General features: G+C 44.2%; 1 protein-coding gene across 1 annotated transcript in view; it reads left to right on the top strand.

Moving 5' to 3' along the window:
* Marchf4 (membrane associated ring-CH-type finger 4) overlaps positions 1-16,564 on the top strand; it is a 117,151-nt gene that overhangs the window by 90,586 nt on the left and 10,001 nt on the right. The window contains 2 exon segments of the mRNA NM_001427784.2: positions 206-361; positions 5,242-5,434. Of these exon segments, the coding sequence (NP_001414713.1) occupies positions 206-361; positions 5,242-5,434 (349 nt within the window).

The raw sequence follows: 16,564 nt of genomic DNA, 5'->3' as shown, positions 1-16,564 counted from the left end.
CTACCTAAATTTGCTTGGATTCTATGGTAGGAGTGCTGGAGTCATTCAGACAAAGCCCCCAGACAAAGCTTGTGGCTTGGATGGAGTGGCCTTATCTGGGCTATCAGAGTGGCTCAGACCAGGGTCCCAGTATCCATCTACCTATCTATCACCTGCTGGACTGAGGCTCCAGTCTTACCACAGTGTCTCTTTTTCTTCTCCACAGGGAGAGCTGCTAAGCCCATGCCGCTGTGATGGTTCAGTCAAATGCACACACCAGCCATGTCTCATCAAATGGATCAGTGAGAGGGGCTGCTGGAGTTGTGAGCTGTGCTACTATAAGTACCATGTCATCGCCATAAGCACAAAGAATCCTCTACAGGTAAATCCAGGGCTTCCTAGCTTGGGCTTCCCTCATTACCTACTTTATGGTAGGGGAATTACCAACCTCAGACTCAGGGCAGCTTGGTGACTAGGTGCCACACTGTTGGAAGGTAGTGAAATATATTTTTTTCTCTTAAGTCTAGTCAAGAAGGGGAAGGGTTGTGCAAAGAGAGAAATACACGACATATGAGAGGAAAGGTCATGGGAGATAGATGGAAGAGACAGAATAAGAAAACATATGGGGTTAATGAAAAGAGGGAAGGAAGAAAGAAGGAATAGGAGATGGGGAAAAAGGACGGACAGAAAGACAAGAAGGGAGAGGGGAAGGAGAGAAGAAAAGAGAAAAGCAAAGAGAAAGAGAACAGGCAATTGGGAAGAGATGGTGGAAAAGTGAAGCTTGAGTTTAAACCAAGAGCTTGAAAAGCAACTGGGTAGACCAGATGGCTCAGTGGTGTTTTCAGACTTTAATATGATATGGTTTACCCAGGGAGTCCTAATAAGTAGAATGCAATTCACTGATCTAGAGCAGGGTCCTAGAGCTTGCATTGCTAACAAGCAGGATACTCCTGCTGGCCCACTGACAACACTTCCTGTGACAAGGGACAGAGTGGGAAGGAATGGAGAAGAAACAACAAAGAGGCAAAGAAAATGAAGGAGGGGGTGTACAACAATGAAGAAGTCATGATGACAGAGCAACAGAGGTACTATGGGAGGTAAGGGACTACAGGGCCAGAATTAGAGATCTGTCAGTCAGATTGACAGAACTCAGGGCTCTTTCTCCTCTCCTCCTCTGTTGACATAGCTATCTTCCCCTCAATTGCTGGCAAGTCCTATGTCAATCAGCCAAATCAAGCAGTTTACTAGTAAGAGTGGCGTGTACGTATACACACATACACAAGCACACACTCACAGAGAGAGAGAGAGAAAGGTGGGGGGGAGGAGAGAGAGAGAGAAAGAGAGAGAGAGAGAAAGAAAGAGAGGGAGAGAGAGACAGACAGAGAGAGAGACACTCTGTTTCTGAAAATACCTTCACATACACATCCTCAATCAAGTAAGCAGTCATGTAATCAATTAGCCAGCAAGACAGTGTGAGGATGGAGACAACAAATGCCTGACAGTTTCCCTCTTCCATGAGTGTGGCAAAGAATCAACTTTGAACATCTGAAAACATGTAGAATTGTCCTGTAGCATTCTCCATGGGGTAGCCTCAGGAATTGGGGGTGGGAGGGAGGCATCAGATTCCCAGGCATCTCAGCCTATTGATGGAAAGCCTCTCCCGACTGCTGTCTCCATCTTCAGCCTTTCGCCTCAGATCCGGAGATGTCTTAAAATAGCAGCGCTGAGCAACAGCTGATTCCAAGTCCTCAGGGTGCAGCGGAGGTCTGAGCGCATTGACCCACCCCTTTCTTTACAGCTGACTCAGGCCCCAGGAAAGGTCAGATCCACAATCTATGAACTCACTCTAAGACACCCCCATCTTGGTTCCACCTTTGACTCATATAATGAAAAAATCATTCAAGTAAAGCTTTTTTCCTTGGCGTAAAGAAAAGGTTATTTTAAGTCTACGTCAGGTAAGCAAATGGCAGTGCCAGCACCATGAGTCTGTTAATCTATTTCCAAGTTACTACCCTGACTTCAATTATGAGTTTCTAGGCACTGGGGACCTCTCTGATTCTGTTGGTCCTGGAAACTCAATGGTGTGTGCTGAGTAAATGCCAATTCATTTTTCTATATAGAAGTAGTTTGGACTTAAAACTGTGCTGTATGGTTGTGTCCTAAATTGTTCCAAGTGTGTGTCCTGGACTCCTCTGGCCTAGTCAAGTGTCATACAACTGTCTGCTCTGCCACAGTGCCGACCCTCTATGCAAAATGCCCAGCTGGACTATCTGTGGAAGTTAGGGCTGGCAGGGCTGTCTAAAAGTCAACATAGCAATGGATAGAGTTTAGCCATCAGAGCAAGGAGTTACCTTCCCATATATGTTGGCTCTCTCACCTCCTGGTTTGTGTCCCAGGCAAAGATGTAAGAAAGTGTTCATTTTGGAACATAGTATTAGTGACCTTCTCAAAGCAAGGTTTGCATCTAGAATAAATACTGAGAAAGGACTCATAGCCTTGTGGATCTTGAAGCCCCATTGCCTGCTTCCCTCTTTGTCTGTAGTAGCTCTGAACAGCAATTTCATTAATATTAGCTTCCTGTGGTTTTAGTTAACTATGGGTGCCTGTTCCCCAAAAACATTAAAAAAGAAACTCCAGAAAGAATTAATAACTTATAATTGCATGCCTTCCTCTCCATCCTTCCCAGGACATGAGTCATCCCTTTGTCCATCCATCCAAACCATATATGCTATTTACCCATTAGTTACTGAGTAATCACCTTGGCTTGCAGATTACCTGGCATGAGTCATCAGAGTACTTGGTCTACTACTGTCTGAGGCTTCAGGTATCTACTGGGGGGCCTTAGAATGCATTCCCCTTAGGTGAGAGAAAACTATGATATATTAATGAACATTTAATTACTGCTCATTAAGTATTAGTTCATGTGTAGTATCATTTGAACCCTGGAAACAACTCAATGGAGTACTATTATTATTCAATGCACAGGTTTAGACAATGGAGGCCGAGAGTGATTCGTGGACTTGTTGGAGGGTGTACAGCTATGAAGTAGCAAAGCAGGTTGCTGTCTGCAACAAGAACCATGGTTCCCGAGTCCAAGCACCTACCCTACACATAATGATACATAATACAGGCACACATACACATGTATGTTCACCCCTGCCTTGACAAGTTTATATGTGTCTTTACTGAAACATAGTGAAGAATGGCCTCATACCCTGACTTCACGTTTAACACCCACAAGAACCGATTAGTTCCATCTTTAAAGGATGGGAAATTGACCTTCATCATGATTTATGATGACTTCTTGCACATACTCAACAAGTTTGGGGACACGGCTCAACCAAAATTGAGTCCTCTGATGCCTTATTTGGTGTATAGAAGAACATCTCCTCCTTGCACTTCATCCATTGCCTTTTACTTCCTGATGCTGCAGAACTGGAGTTCACATGGAGAAAGTCTTATGATCTGGGAATCAGAACCTCATTTAGAATGAGATTCTGAGGGCTGGAGAGATGGCTCATAGTTACAGAGCACTGTCTGCTCTTCCAAAGGATCCAGGTTCAACTTCCTAGCACCCGCATAGCATCTCACAGCTGTCTATAACTCCAGTTCCAATGGATGTGACACCTTCACACCAATGCACGTATAATAAAGTTAAATACATAGAATGAGACTCTCGTGATTCGGTTATTTGTTGGCAGCAGGGCTTTGCACCACCAATGCCCATCTCCACTCCCAGTCCTCCTGCCAGATCTCAGAGCTCTCTGCTTCTCAGTCTCTCCTTGTGGTGCCCCCTGCTACCTTCCATGGAACCTCACATGGGACAAGAAGGAACACTTGTCAACAGCACCTCATCTTCCCTTTTGTTCACCACACTTACTTTAGTGGGGGGTGGGAGGACATCAGATGGCTTCAGACTGAAAGGTAGATTGTCAGGATAAAGAGGACCTTTCTTTGCTTCTATGTCTTTGGGATTATAAAGAGGAGGAGGAGTTGGGGCTTACTGGTGTCAACCTAATTACAGTTAGAAACTCTCTGTTAGACTGTGTAGGGTTAGCCCTGGAAAAAGCATTTATTGTACATGAGAGAAGTCTATATGATAGGACCTATGGAAAATGCCTTTGTTCTGTGTAACCCTAGGCTGGGGAAGCACTGGAAAATTTAAAGGGCTAATGCTCTGTAATGGGATGCTATCAGTACAATTAAAAGTTAAGGCCCATGCCCTATATCTGGACTAAAACTGAGATATTTTCCAATACCTACCATTCCGTGGAGGCCTCTGGCCCACCCCATCTGAGGCCAGTGACGCAGAGGGAGGGGTCCCTGACGGTGGAATGTACTTTGCCACTCCGCTGTATTTACACCACAGTGATTCCTGGGTATGTTCCAGGAAGGACATACACATATCCATGATGGATTGCATATTTAAATTCTTAGACTTATGTGGTCCTGAGGTTGTGGGTGTCACAGAGCAAGGGCCTTGTCTAGTTTTGTCCATTGCTTTAGTTCCAGCATCGAGAAGAGTGGCCAGGCACATGGAAATGTTCAATCCTTATTTGCTGAGTGCAATGAGCATAAACTAAAATCCTACTCAAGGCTAATTTAGGACATTGCTCCATAGATGAAGCATAGAATCATAGAATTCCGTAGCCCAAACTCACCCACACTCCAGCATCCAACTCAGTACTGCTGTAAGTACACTGGTGTCTTTCTTCCTTTAAAAAAAAAGGAGTTAAAATACAGTTAGTATATTGAAAACTTTTTTTTCTTACTCCCACATCCTGTGTCCTCTCCTTCTATGTCAAATTGTTGATCTCTAACATGTATAGAAAATGGTGTCTAAGGTGGTGTGGTAGAAACAAAGCAAAGGAAGACCTATGCCCTCTTAGCACCTATTAGTGAGGAAATCAACTGTGCTGCTCTAGAAGGAATATTCTGGCACCTTGGAACAACACCCACACTAGCTCTTTGTTTTTCCTCTCACCTTCTGATTTCTATGTTTTAGAAAATCAAATATAAGGGTCTCCTCCTCCACTATGCCTGCCCAGAGCCCCCTCCTTACAATGATGTCTGATCAGTTTAAATGGTACAGGTTTCCTCTGCATCAAAAGCACAATACAAAACTGCAAAGACATCCATTGTACTACAAGTGGAGAAGCCCTGGTTTAAGCTCTATGCCAGTGAGCTGCTGGAGCAGAAGTGAGAGTGTGGGAATGGGAGACAGGCCCTCAAGCAGCTAATCTGTTACTCTCTCCTCCTCAGTGGCAGGCCATATCCCTGACAGTCATCGAGAAGGTTCAGATTGCAGCCGCCATCCTGGGTTCTCTCTTCCTCATCGCCAGTATCTCTTGGCTCATCTGGTCGACCTTCAGTCCCTCAGCAAAATGGCAACGCCAAGACCTCCTCTTCCAGATCTGCTATGGGATGTATGGCTTCATGGACGTGGTGTGCATAGGTGGGTCCAGGGGCTTGTCTCCAGGAGAAGTGATGAGTTACCTAGTAAGAAAATGGAAAAAAAATCACCCAAGCTCCCCTCTTCTTAGAGGCCAAGCAGAGAAGCACTGGACTTGCAACCCAAGATCTAGGATGAGGCTATAGCGTAGGCATAAGAGGTGGGTGGGAAAGAAGAGGGGGTCATGCAAAGAAGAAAATTTGAAGTCATTGCCCACTGTCTTGCCCACTTGAAGACAAGGATGAAGCTTGACTCTGAGGGAGAGGAGATCGGTTGGTAAGTTCATCTGCCTTGGACAGGGAGTGGAAGGCTTCTTCTCAGTTGCACACCCTACAAGTCATGATGTGTCATGTCTATACATCAAAATACCCAGAAGCACCATGATGAGAACTGTCTTTTTATTTTTCTGTATGAATGTATATACATGTGAGTACATGTGAAAGTTTGTACATACATGCACATATAAGTGCAACACACATATTTCAGGGGGATGTCAGAAGACAACTTTGTATGTTGTCTTCAAATGCCTTTCACCTTTAGTTTGAGACAGGGTCTCTCCTTGTCCTAGGACTTTACCAGGTAGGTTAGATGAGTTGGTCAGCAAGCAAGTGCCAGGGATCTACCTATGTCCACCTCTCTTCTCACTATTTCCAAAATTATAAACATGCTACCACAGGTCTGGCTTTTTTACAGGAACTGTGGGAATCAGAACTTAGTTCCCCACACTTGTAAAGCAAGCCTTTCTGCTAACTAAGCCATCTCTCTGGCCCCTACCTCTCTTCTTCTACAGTCCTGTTCTCATATCCCATATTTCCCTAATCTAGTCCTTTGAAAAGAATGTGTAGGGCTGGGGTTCCACACAGGCCCAGGAGTTTGGAGAGTAGGAAATAGAACACTGTCCTGAAGTCCCACCCCTGCTTCACCGTGAGCTTCTGGGTAGTTGTTGTTGTTGTTGTTGTTGTTGTTGTTGTTGTTGTTGTTCATTCCAGGTAATATTTTGTTTGAAAGTGTTTTAGAAAAAAGTGTTTTAGGAAAAAGTCAGAACCCACTTCTTTAGTTCCCACTTCTTCCCCCACCCAATGCTCAAGTCAATGTTCCACCTCTTGTGCACTGTGGCTCATGGAGGGCTGGGTCCTTTTTCTTTCAACAGACAGTTATGGCCATTGATGGCAAAGATGCTTGCTCCATGCAAACAAGGAGGTGTAAACAACCCTGGTTATTCTGGGTGAAATGGAAGCATGCTTGAACACTGGTCATCCATCCTCATCCGGAACTTTCATATCCCCAGGCCCAGTACTGGGAGCACTGTGTTACTGAACGTAGCAAATGTTCTTCTTGACACTGCTGTGTTACCTCAAATATGCCAGACTGCTCAGTCTGAGGGGAAAAGATCTACTAGTTACAATTTGGCTAAGACTATGGTGATGCAGATTTCTTTAGGGTCATATAATATTAGAAATTGAAAAGACCCAGAGAATATTATAGTGATCACAGAAGCCATGGGCCAGTGATGCCAGATTGTGTGTGTTTACCTAAGCCAATGTATTTTGTCTCGCTATGTTAATTCAATATATCGACCTGGAGGACAAAAATTACTTCTTTTTCAGATTGTGAAATATTGAAAGGTGCATCTTAAGTTAACTCAATAGGACAGTAAGAACTATAGTTCAGTGCTTTCCCTGGACAGGCAGACTGGCCCTAGAGAATTTTGGAAGTGAAATAAAACAGTGTTTTGTGACCTAGACAAGGAGCAGGAGGTGATGGGCAGCAGTTGGAGGTTATGAGCAGACTCCTGAGGTGACTATGATGTCCAGCAGAGATGCTGGTGGCTCTAAGGGTGACATTCCACATCAGTTGCTCTACAGTGCTGGCTGCAGCCATACGGGTCACACTGGATGGGTGTTGACAGTGTAGGGGCTTTCTGCAGGGAGAATCAAGTGGAAGCTGCAGTATTCACCAAGGATATTTTTATTTTGGGTCTCAACTAGTCGTTCAGTCTTACTAGAAAGCAAACTTGGCATCGGTCTAAGGAGTGTGAGACGGAAACTCAGGCTTTCTTCTGCTGGAGAATCCTCAGCATGTCCCTCTTCCACAGGCCTCTGAGTCCAGGCTTATCCCTTGGCTTCAAGAGCAACCAAGATCCACAGTGCCATTGCAGGGCCAACCTGAGCATGGTTTTTAGAGCCCTCTGGAAATGTGGGTTGGGAAAAAATGTTGAGTAAATGATTCGATATCCAAGGTTCAAGCTTTGTGTGTTAAAGCAATGCAGCACCTGATTTAAATATATATACACATATATTTAAATATATTTGTATATATTTAATAGAACTAGATTTACTGAACTTAAAATGCCCTTTGACAGAGGATATAATAGACACATAGGCTATCCAAATTTCATCCTAATATCTGAAGCCTCTTTCTCCATTGGAATCAAAACAGCACTGACTTTTTAAAAGGTGCAACCTTTTAATATTAAATATATAGTAATTATATATTTAAATCAGGTGCTGCATTGCGTATATATATACATGTACATATATCTATACCTATGCATATGCATATGCCATATACATATACATATAAATATACATATACATATATTTTGCCAGGAAGAAAGAAAATAAGTCCAACACAGTACAGGCTCAACGGTGCTAAGGCTAGAGTCAAACCATCTGCTGTTGTCAGCTTCTGGATTTTCTCTGTTTTTGAGGCACCAACACCAGTTTGTTCCCTAAACTGCTAAATAGCCATGGATAGTGAAGAACATGTATGAGCATTAAATGGGTAGTTAGTTCTTAATGTATAGGTCGTTTTAAATGTTCTTATTTTTCTATCGGAGTAGTGTGGTGAGTTACAGTTCAGGATGATGGGGAGACTCTGTGGAGAAATTCCACTGGAAGCCAAGAGCAAACACTGCCTGCTTACTGCTTGTGAAACCAAATCTGTCTCACTCATAGCTGGATCCATCCAGCTGGCTTTTAGGAGCATCAGATGTCACTGAGAAAACCAAGAGTAACAATTCAAAGAATGGTCTTTAGTTCTCATCAAAAGATTTTGCCTGACCTCGTTGCCACACTCTCTAGGTTCCCCATTAGATGCAATTAGCTGATCTCCAGGGTTGAGGCCAATGACTTTGGATGTGAGCATATCGGTGGGTAATGCAGTTCCTGATACAAATGGTCCCAAAAGACGATGCATTTCTTGGGTTAGAGTCTTAATCTCATAGACCAATGCACACAACTATGAAAATCAAATGTAAGTTAATGGCAACACAAACCACCAAATCCATGGAAAGAAGCAATGGGGCTACAACACTTTGATGACCAGAGGGGTGAGTATTGTCATACTTCACAGGTTGGTAAAGCTCAGAGCAACTGTACTCTAGGCCACACGGCTAAGCACACAGTGGAGTTGAGGATGGGACCGAGAACCTCTAGCTCTAATTCCAGGGCATTTTCTATAGCCTATTTTATTTCTGGTTGCTCTATATGAAATTATATGTACTGGTTAGGAATGACTCTTATCCTAGCAATATTGTAACATAGCAGACTTCAAGGGAGGCAGAAATGAACCCAGTCATAACCACCAGCAGCAATCAGAAGTTCGCTGGGTCCCATCTGTTCCAGGCTTGTGTTGGGATCCAAGCCATCCGCCATGGCTGCACCTTTTTAAAAAGTCAGTGCTGTTTTGATGCCAATGGAGAAGGAGGCTTCAGATATTAGGATTGAATTTGGGTAGCCTATGTGTCTATGATATCCTCTGTCAAAGGGCATTTTAAATTAGGTAAATCTAACTCTATTGATTAACATGGGCTTGGCAAAAATCTCTTGATTTATATACAAACATTACTGAGAGGGCATTGAACCCACACTCAAGCATGAGAGGCAGTGATTCTAGTGTAACGTGTCCCATGGAGGGAAGTGACTACTGACACTGAAACCAGAGCTTAGGCTGAAGTCTGGATTCAGACATGAGTCCTAGGAAGAGGAAACTGGGTCAGAGGGCTTTGGGATGGCTGCATCCATTTCTTCAACAGCATTTACTGGCTGCCTTGTGCTTCCCCTACCCCCAAACCAAGAGACATTAAAAGAGAGATGAATGAGACATATCTGTCCCAAGAACTTAGTCTACAAGCACACGGTAACTCATTGTGGGGAGGGTTTCTATTGGAGGCAGAGAGGAAGACAGAAGAGAGCAGAGAGCAGTGAACTCTCATAGAAGACCCCAAAAGACTTGCTGAAGGAACCCTACCCTTAAGCTAATTTCAAAAGAGAAATTAAAGTTTGTCCAAAAGAGGGAGGAAAATATTCCTGGCAGAGGGACTTGTGTATGAAAACACAGAAGAGCGAAGAAGTTATGCTTGGGAAGCTAAGTGGGTTTATATGGTTCAAAGGCAAAGATCCAGGGACAGGAGGTCAATGAGGAGCAATGAATTTGGGGCAGATGGCTGATGCCAAATCCCACAGGGCCATAAATCATGTGCTAAGAACTCCTACATCACTTTGCTGGGAATGTAGGAGCGATGACAGAATTTTACATAAGAAAGTCTGATTAGACATAGATTTTTAAACCTGTAAACCTAACAACTGTAGGAAGGATAGGTCAGAGCTGGATGGACTGGAAGTAGGAGGGACCCGCTGAAAAATAATTATCTAAGTAGGATACAGAGATACAACACAGAGACAGTGGGCAAGAAGTGTAAAAGTGACCTTGAGATCCACACAGCCCGTGGAAAGGATAGAATGACGCGGGCAGTCGATGGAACAAAGGGGATTGAAGGGTATACGTGACAAAGATGCCAAAACAAAAGGACCACCCTTAAAATCTAGGCAGGAGGGGCAAAGGCTTTCCCTAAACCAAGAGTATGAGAAACAATTCATCATAGACAGCAAAGATGAGAAGGCAACTGCAGGGAAGGTTGATTGGATCCTGGGGGTGTGGCTGAAGCTGGGGAAAGGGCTTTCATAGTGGTTAGTTCTTTCCTGTCAGATAGAAGAAGGTGGTGAGGGCTTTGGGCCAGTCCTGCAAGTGTTGGTAGCTGACTAGAAGAAGGGAGATGATAAGAGAAAGAAAAGCTTTAGTCTATGCACAGGAGTCTGTTGAAAGTTGGGTCAGATTTGAGGCAGATTTGGAGATCCACAGGAAAAGCTAAAGCCATGGGTTAACATAGGAGGGATGTTCAGAGGAGAGGTGGCTTAAGGACGTAGGACAGGTTATGGTAAACATTTAACGGATTGATGGAGACAGAATGGGGAGAACAGGAGGAACTGAGCCTCTGATGTCAGAGTGGTGGGGTCTGGACTGACAGGAATGACAAGATAGAATTGATCTAGGGCCCACAGCCACATCTCATTCAGTGTTTTGTAAGTTTGTGTCCTTAAGTGAGCTTACAATCTCTCTCCACTTCCTGATCCTCCTCTGTGAGGCTATCTAATGTCAGCATCACTGGAGGTCCGTTGGGGAATGAGATGGCACATGGAGATGGTAGGTCCTCAGAAATATCAGTGACCAGGGTAGGGAGCACTCAATCAGAGCACAGTTCCCTTTAAATGAGCAAAGGTTTTCACAACTGTTACCACAAACCCAATTCAGTCTCAGCCAAGACAGAGACGGAACCTAAGCCTGGCTTCTTGGCATGGTCTGCTTTTATTTTTGGTTCCCTCACACACTCACCTCCCTTTACCGAGATCTACCTCTTTCTCTTCCATCATCTCTAATGATGCTGTTGTCTGTAGCCAAAGTTGACAGACCCTTCCAACAAGCCAATGGGGCAGTCTCTGCTCCAGTAGGTGACATTATTAGGACTTAACAAGGGAAATTTAATTGAGTGTTGGCACCAAAAATAATTTTTAATCACTCCACAGACCTAAGAGATTGACCATCAAAAAGTCAATGCTGCAAACTGTTGTCCTTGTCACATCTGTTTACACTTGTCACTTTTGAGTAGAGTAGAAAAAGAAGAATGCTTTTGAGATCTTTTCTGAACTTTACAACAATGGTAGAGCATTTTTTCAATAGTAGAGCAAAATTGTGAAAAGTATAGAAACAGCTGTTTCTTCTGTGCAGTCCCTTGAGGTCCTGTGATGTATAGATGTTTAGCCCCTGTCCTTAAAAAGTACAGAGATTTAACTGGTAATAGGAAAAGGACAAAATGATTGTGAAATATTTGTAATTTTAAATCTAATTTTAGGTCCAGTGAGATAGCTCAGTGGGTAAAGGCACCCTGGAATCTACATGGTGGAAGGAGAGAACTGACTCCTACAAATTTTCCTCTGACCTACACACACACAGACACACACACACACACACACACACAGACACACACACACACAGACACACACACATACACACACAGACACACACACAGACACACACACACAGACACACACACACACAGACACACACACATACACACAGACACATACACACACATATACACACATACACACAGACACATACACACACCACAGACACATCACACACGCACACACACACCACACAGACACACACACATACACACACCACACACACACGCACACACACACCACACACACACGCACACACACACCACACCACACCACACACACACACCACACAGACACACACACATACACACACCACACACACACGCACACACACACCACACACACATGCACACACACACCACACCACACCACACACACACACACACACATACACACACACATACAAATAAATGTATAATTTTAAGACTTCATTTTAATTCAGATGAACTCATTATGGGGTAGAAGTGACTCTACCTGTTGAGCTGTTAATTAAGAAATTGAACAGGGAGTGGGGACAGCCAGATCTGATAGAGTCTAGGAAACCAGAGTAGTTCCTAACAACCTTTATGGCGTTGGGCATACATCCTCTTTATAAATGATCTCCTCATCTATAGGATGAGAGTGTTGAACCTGATAATCTCTGAGAGCCTCCTAGCCTAGGATTTAGAAGTTACCTACTGATAGTAGACTCCTTATAGGTTGACAACTGTGGCTGTAAGGAATCCCCAATAATGCTGGACTGGTCGTGAGAAGTATCAACCTCACAAATGGATGAGAGAGTGCTTGGCCTATACTCTGTTATCTGCAAGTAGGTTGTCCAGTTTCTTGATAAATGTTGACTCGTATCTTACCACCCAAAGCTTCCAGTACCCAGTCATCTCTCTCCACAGCAAGGCTGCTGGGTGCACTGAGTGAGAGAGTGATGGATTTAGAAGAAAATTTGCCAACTGAGCACTACCTACTTCACAGGATCCCCCACAAAGAGGCACTTCACTCTTCCACATGAACCCACAAAGCCAAAAGTATTTTAGAAACAACTCTTTGGAACTGGTCTCAACATCAGACAGATTCAGGAATTCTATTGGTAGGTTTGTGATAAAGAACAGACCCAACCAAATAAATAGCATAAATGCTCAAACCAGCTAATACACTTGGGGGATGCCATGACACATGTCATCAAGACACAAAGCATGCTTCTTTGAAGGTGTTAGGGAAATCAAGCAACCTATTTCACACAACTATCAGTGGTTGATCGAAGTAAGGTTCCAGAGAACTGAGAGTTGCTCCTCCTCACAACGCTCGAGGGACCCAAGTTCTTCCATTCTGTAGCTGTATCGTCTTTAGGCTTTTAAGCCTTTTGCTTCTATCTAGCAGAAAACTGACCGTGAATAAGGCAGAACCTCCCCTGACACTTTCCATCCAATGTCTATTTCTTAAATGTTGGCCTGACTCTGTTCACATTCACCACAGGGCTGGCCCCTCACAGCCCATAAAGGGAAAGGGAAATATCACTCTTCCCAGCGGCAGCTTTGTATGGAGGGAGGATCACGGTGGGCTTCTAGCCATCTTTATGGCTGTAAGCCCACCACACTGAGGGAAACGTTCTGAGCTATGATAGTCTGATGGAAGAAAAAACACCCGAGTTCCCAAATATTATCTGTTAAAGCCTCAGAGATTTTTAAAAGCCCAAATTCTCCATGGACACAGAATATGTCAGTTATTTTTCATTACTATAACCAAAACCCCTGACAGAAACAACTTAAACCGGAGTCGTTTGTTTTGGCTTGGGATTTCTCAGGCTGCAGTCCATTCTGGCAGAGAAGACACTGAGGTGGGAATGACTGTCTACCAAGGTGGGAGCAGGTGATGGAGGGTTGTTCAGACCATAGAGGACGGGAAGCAGAGGAAACAGCCTGGAACAGAGAAGCGTATAACCTTCAAAGCCTCCCTGCAGCGTGACCTACTTATGCCAGCCAGGCCCCACCTCCTAATGGCTCCACAACCATCAGAACAGCACCAGAGGCAGGGTCTTGAGAGCCTGCGGGGGACATTTCAGATTTAAACAATAACTCAGAATTTCAGTAGGTCTGCCTACACAAACAACTTTTTAAATTTATAATAACATATGTGAAGCAAGCCTGGCTATGCCTGAGAAGCCCGAAGATGTCTCTCCAGAGAGTACGAGGTGGCTGTGCCAATCTGGCGTCCCCAGCTGCACCAAAAATAGCTGGCTATATTTATTTATTTATTTGTTATTTAGGTAAGATGAAATCATGTGATATTTACTTAATAATGATGATAAAATAATAACCAGCATTCATTATGCATTATTTTCTAAGTACCAGGAAGGAGCACCAGCCCCACAGCACTGCTCTGGTTCGGATACACCTAGGGTGATGGCGCCACTTCATAGACTAAGTTCATTTCATTGAACAAGGAAGTGTCGTCCCTGAGCTTGGTTTCCTCTTCTACAAAATGGAGATTATAAGATGGCTTGCTTCACATAAGTTTCTGTCATAAATAGCTCATTTTGCAAAGCCCTTTTATGATGACAGAATATTGAAAAGCATTCAAGAAACATTATCGTCACCATGGCTGGCAACCTCCTCATCACCTTCATCATCACCCTTTAGCATTGATACCACCCAGTGTGGCTGAGGAATGCCTCATTTTCATATTTCCTCATGAAGGAATCCTGCAGAAAAATCCCTGATTGCACAGATCCTTGCAGAAATGCACCCTTCGGTGAAAGCAGTGTTTATCTAAGGCTCCACATTTTTCTCTCCGCTATCCAGTCCTATTGCATAATTATCACTTCATTCCTGGGCACTTCACCACCACATTTATTTCCTCAGAAAAAAGGCTTCTTACAGGTCTGTTTTATCCTGGGTGAGCAGAGGGGCTACAATGGTTTTGACTCAGAAGCGTCAAGACACGCACTCTGTACCTTGACCAAGAGCAACCAGGCCCATCAGGTGACTGCGAGATGAGAGTTCTGGCAGAAGTCATATCAAAGGGATGTGCCCCTCTCAGTGCCTAGGCACTGAAAGAACACTAAAGGAGTGGAAACAGAAAAGAACTGGGTCCCAGTGACCCTCATCGAACACTCTGGGCATCTAACACCCTTTGACTCTTTATTGAGGGATTGAGGCATTGGGATCTTCCCGTCACCACTTCCCTGGGGAGGCCCCTAGCAGTGCATCTTGGTCACACTGTGAGAAGCATGAAGATGTGCTCTGGAGAATCCTGAGCAGGTAGAGGACAATCTAGTTTCTCTCAGAAGCCCTCCTCTGAGCTTATCACCCTAACTTATTTTGCTTTCTTCTTACCTGCCTGTTACTTTAGTTTAAGTACCAGGGTTGTGTCTTTGAGGGGTAAAATCTGGGAAGTGGGTATTTAACCACAGTGGAGCTTCAGGTAGGGATGTAAGGTCACACCCCACAGCTGTCTGGCAGAGGCAAAGTATTTTAGTTTTAATGTGACGGTCCCTATAGGGTCATCTATTTGAACTCTTGAATCCTAACTCAGGGATTGAAGGGCTGTGGAACCTTTAGGAGGTGCGGCCTTTCTAGAAGAAGTAGATCGCTCAAAGTGGGTGTTGGCGCTTTATAGCCTGGCCCCGCTTTCTGATTGCTCTCCACTTGCCGATTGTGGTGCAGGGTGATGTAGACCCTTCCTCTCTTAAACTGCTTCTTGTCAGGTATTTGGTCACAGTAATGAAATAAAAAAACAACTAATTTAGGAAGCCATTTAAGGGAAGAGGTTGTGCTGCATGAAAGGCCATGATGGTGGGAGGGGAGGCCCCAAAGGGAGAGCTCGACCCCACCCACGCCTGTGGAACCAGTTGGTCTCTAAAGTGCCTTTCAGCCTGGTGTGCTATTCTCTACAACAATGGCTCCTCCTAATGATGGAGAAGGAGAATAGTTCCACAGGAGAACAGATGCTCGCGGTGACAGGTTGGCAATGAAGGAGGCAGGAGACACCCCAGTGTCCTGTGTTCTCCCTCCAATGACCCATTTCATGTGACCTCAATGTTAATGCCTGCCAAGTGCAGCACTCAGGACTCCTCATCCCATCCAGTCTCATAAAAAAAAAACTCTGTGAGGAAGGGAATACCGGTTCCAACTTGCTGATGAGAACTGAGATGCACAGTAAGCAAGTCCTCTGCTGAAGCCAAAAGGCTTGTAAATGGCAGACACGCTATTATTCTATATGTGCTCATGGGCAGGCGATTGGCTCTGAATTGTGAGGACTAATGGTCTTGGGTCCAGGGAGTGACCATTCCTACCATTGCCCTATATTTTAGCATCTAGTATATCTGGAGAGAGTATTCTTTTCAACTTTGTGTGTGTGTGTGTGTGTGTGTGTGTGTGTGTGTGTGTGTGTGTGTGTGTCTGTGTCTGTGTCTGTGTCTGTGTGTCTGTGTCTGTGTCTGTGTCTGTGTGTCTGTGTGCTGGGCACACCCATGCATGTGGAGGCCAGAAGTCAATGTAAACTGTCTTCCTCAACTGCTTCTCTACCTTATTTTTTTTTTTTTGAAACAAGGTCTCTCACTGAATCTGGACCTTGCACTTCATCCATACTGGATGGCCAGCAAGCTCTAAGGATCCTCTATATCAATTTCCCCAGAGCTGGGATTAAGGACATCTGCCACATATGTTTTACATGGATGTTCAGAATCCAAACTCAGTTCTTCATGTGTGTACTTTGTTAAATTTCTTCCTCTTCCACCTCTTCTTCTTTTTTTTTTAAAGTTAAAATGTAGCCAGACAATGGTGGCACATGCCTTTAATCCTAGCACTAGGGGGACATAGACAGATAGATCTTT

This window comes from Rattus norvegicus, chromosome 9 (genome assembly GCF_021556685.1).
Source record: "Rattus norvegicus strain SHRSP/BbbUtx chromosome 9, alternate assembly SHRSP_T2T, whole genome shotgun sequence".
Classification (NCBI taxonomy): Eukaryota; Metazoa; Chordata; class Mammalia; order Rodentia; family Muridae; genus Rattus; species Rattus norvegicus.
The sequence above is the reverse complement of the archived record's forward strand: the minus strand, read 5'-3'. Positions and strand labels throughout refer to the sequence as shown.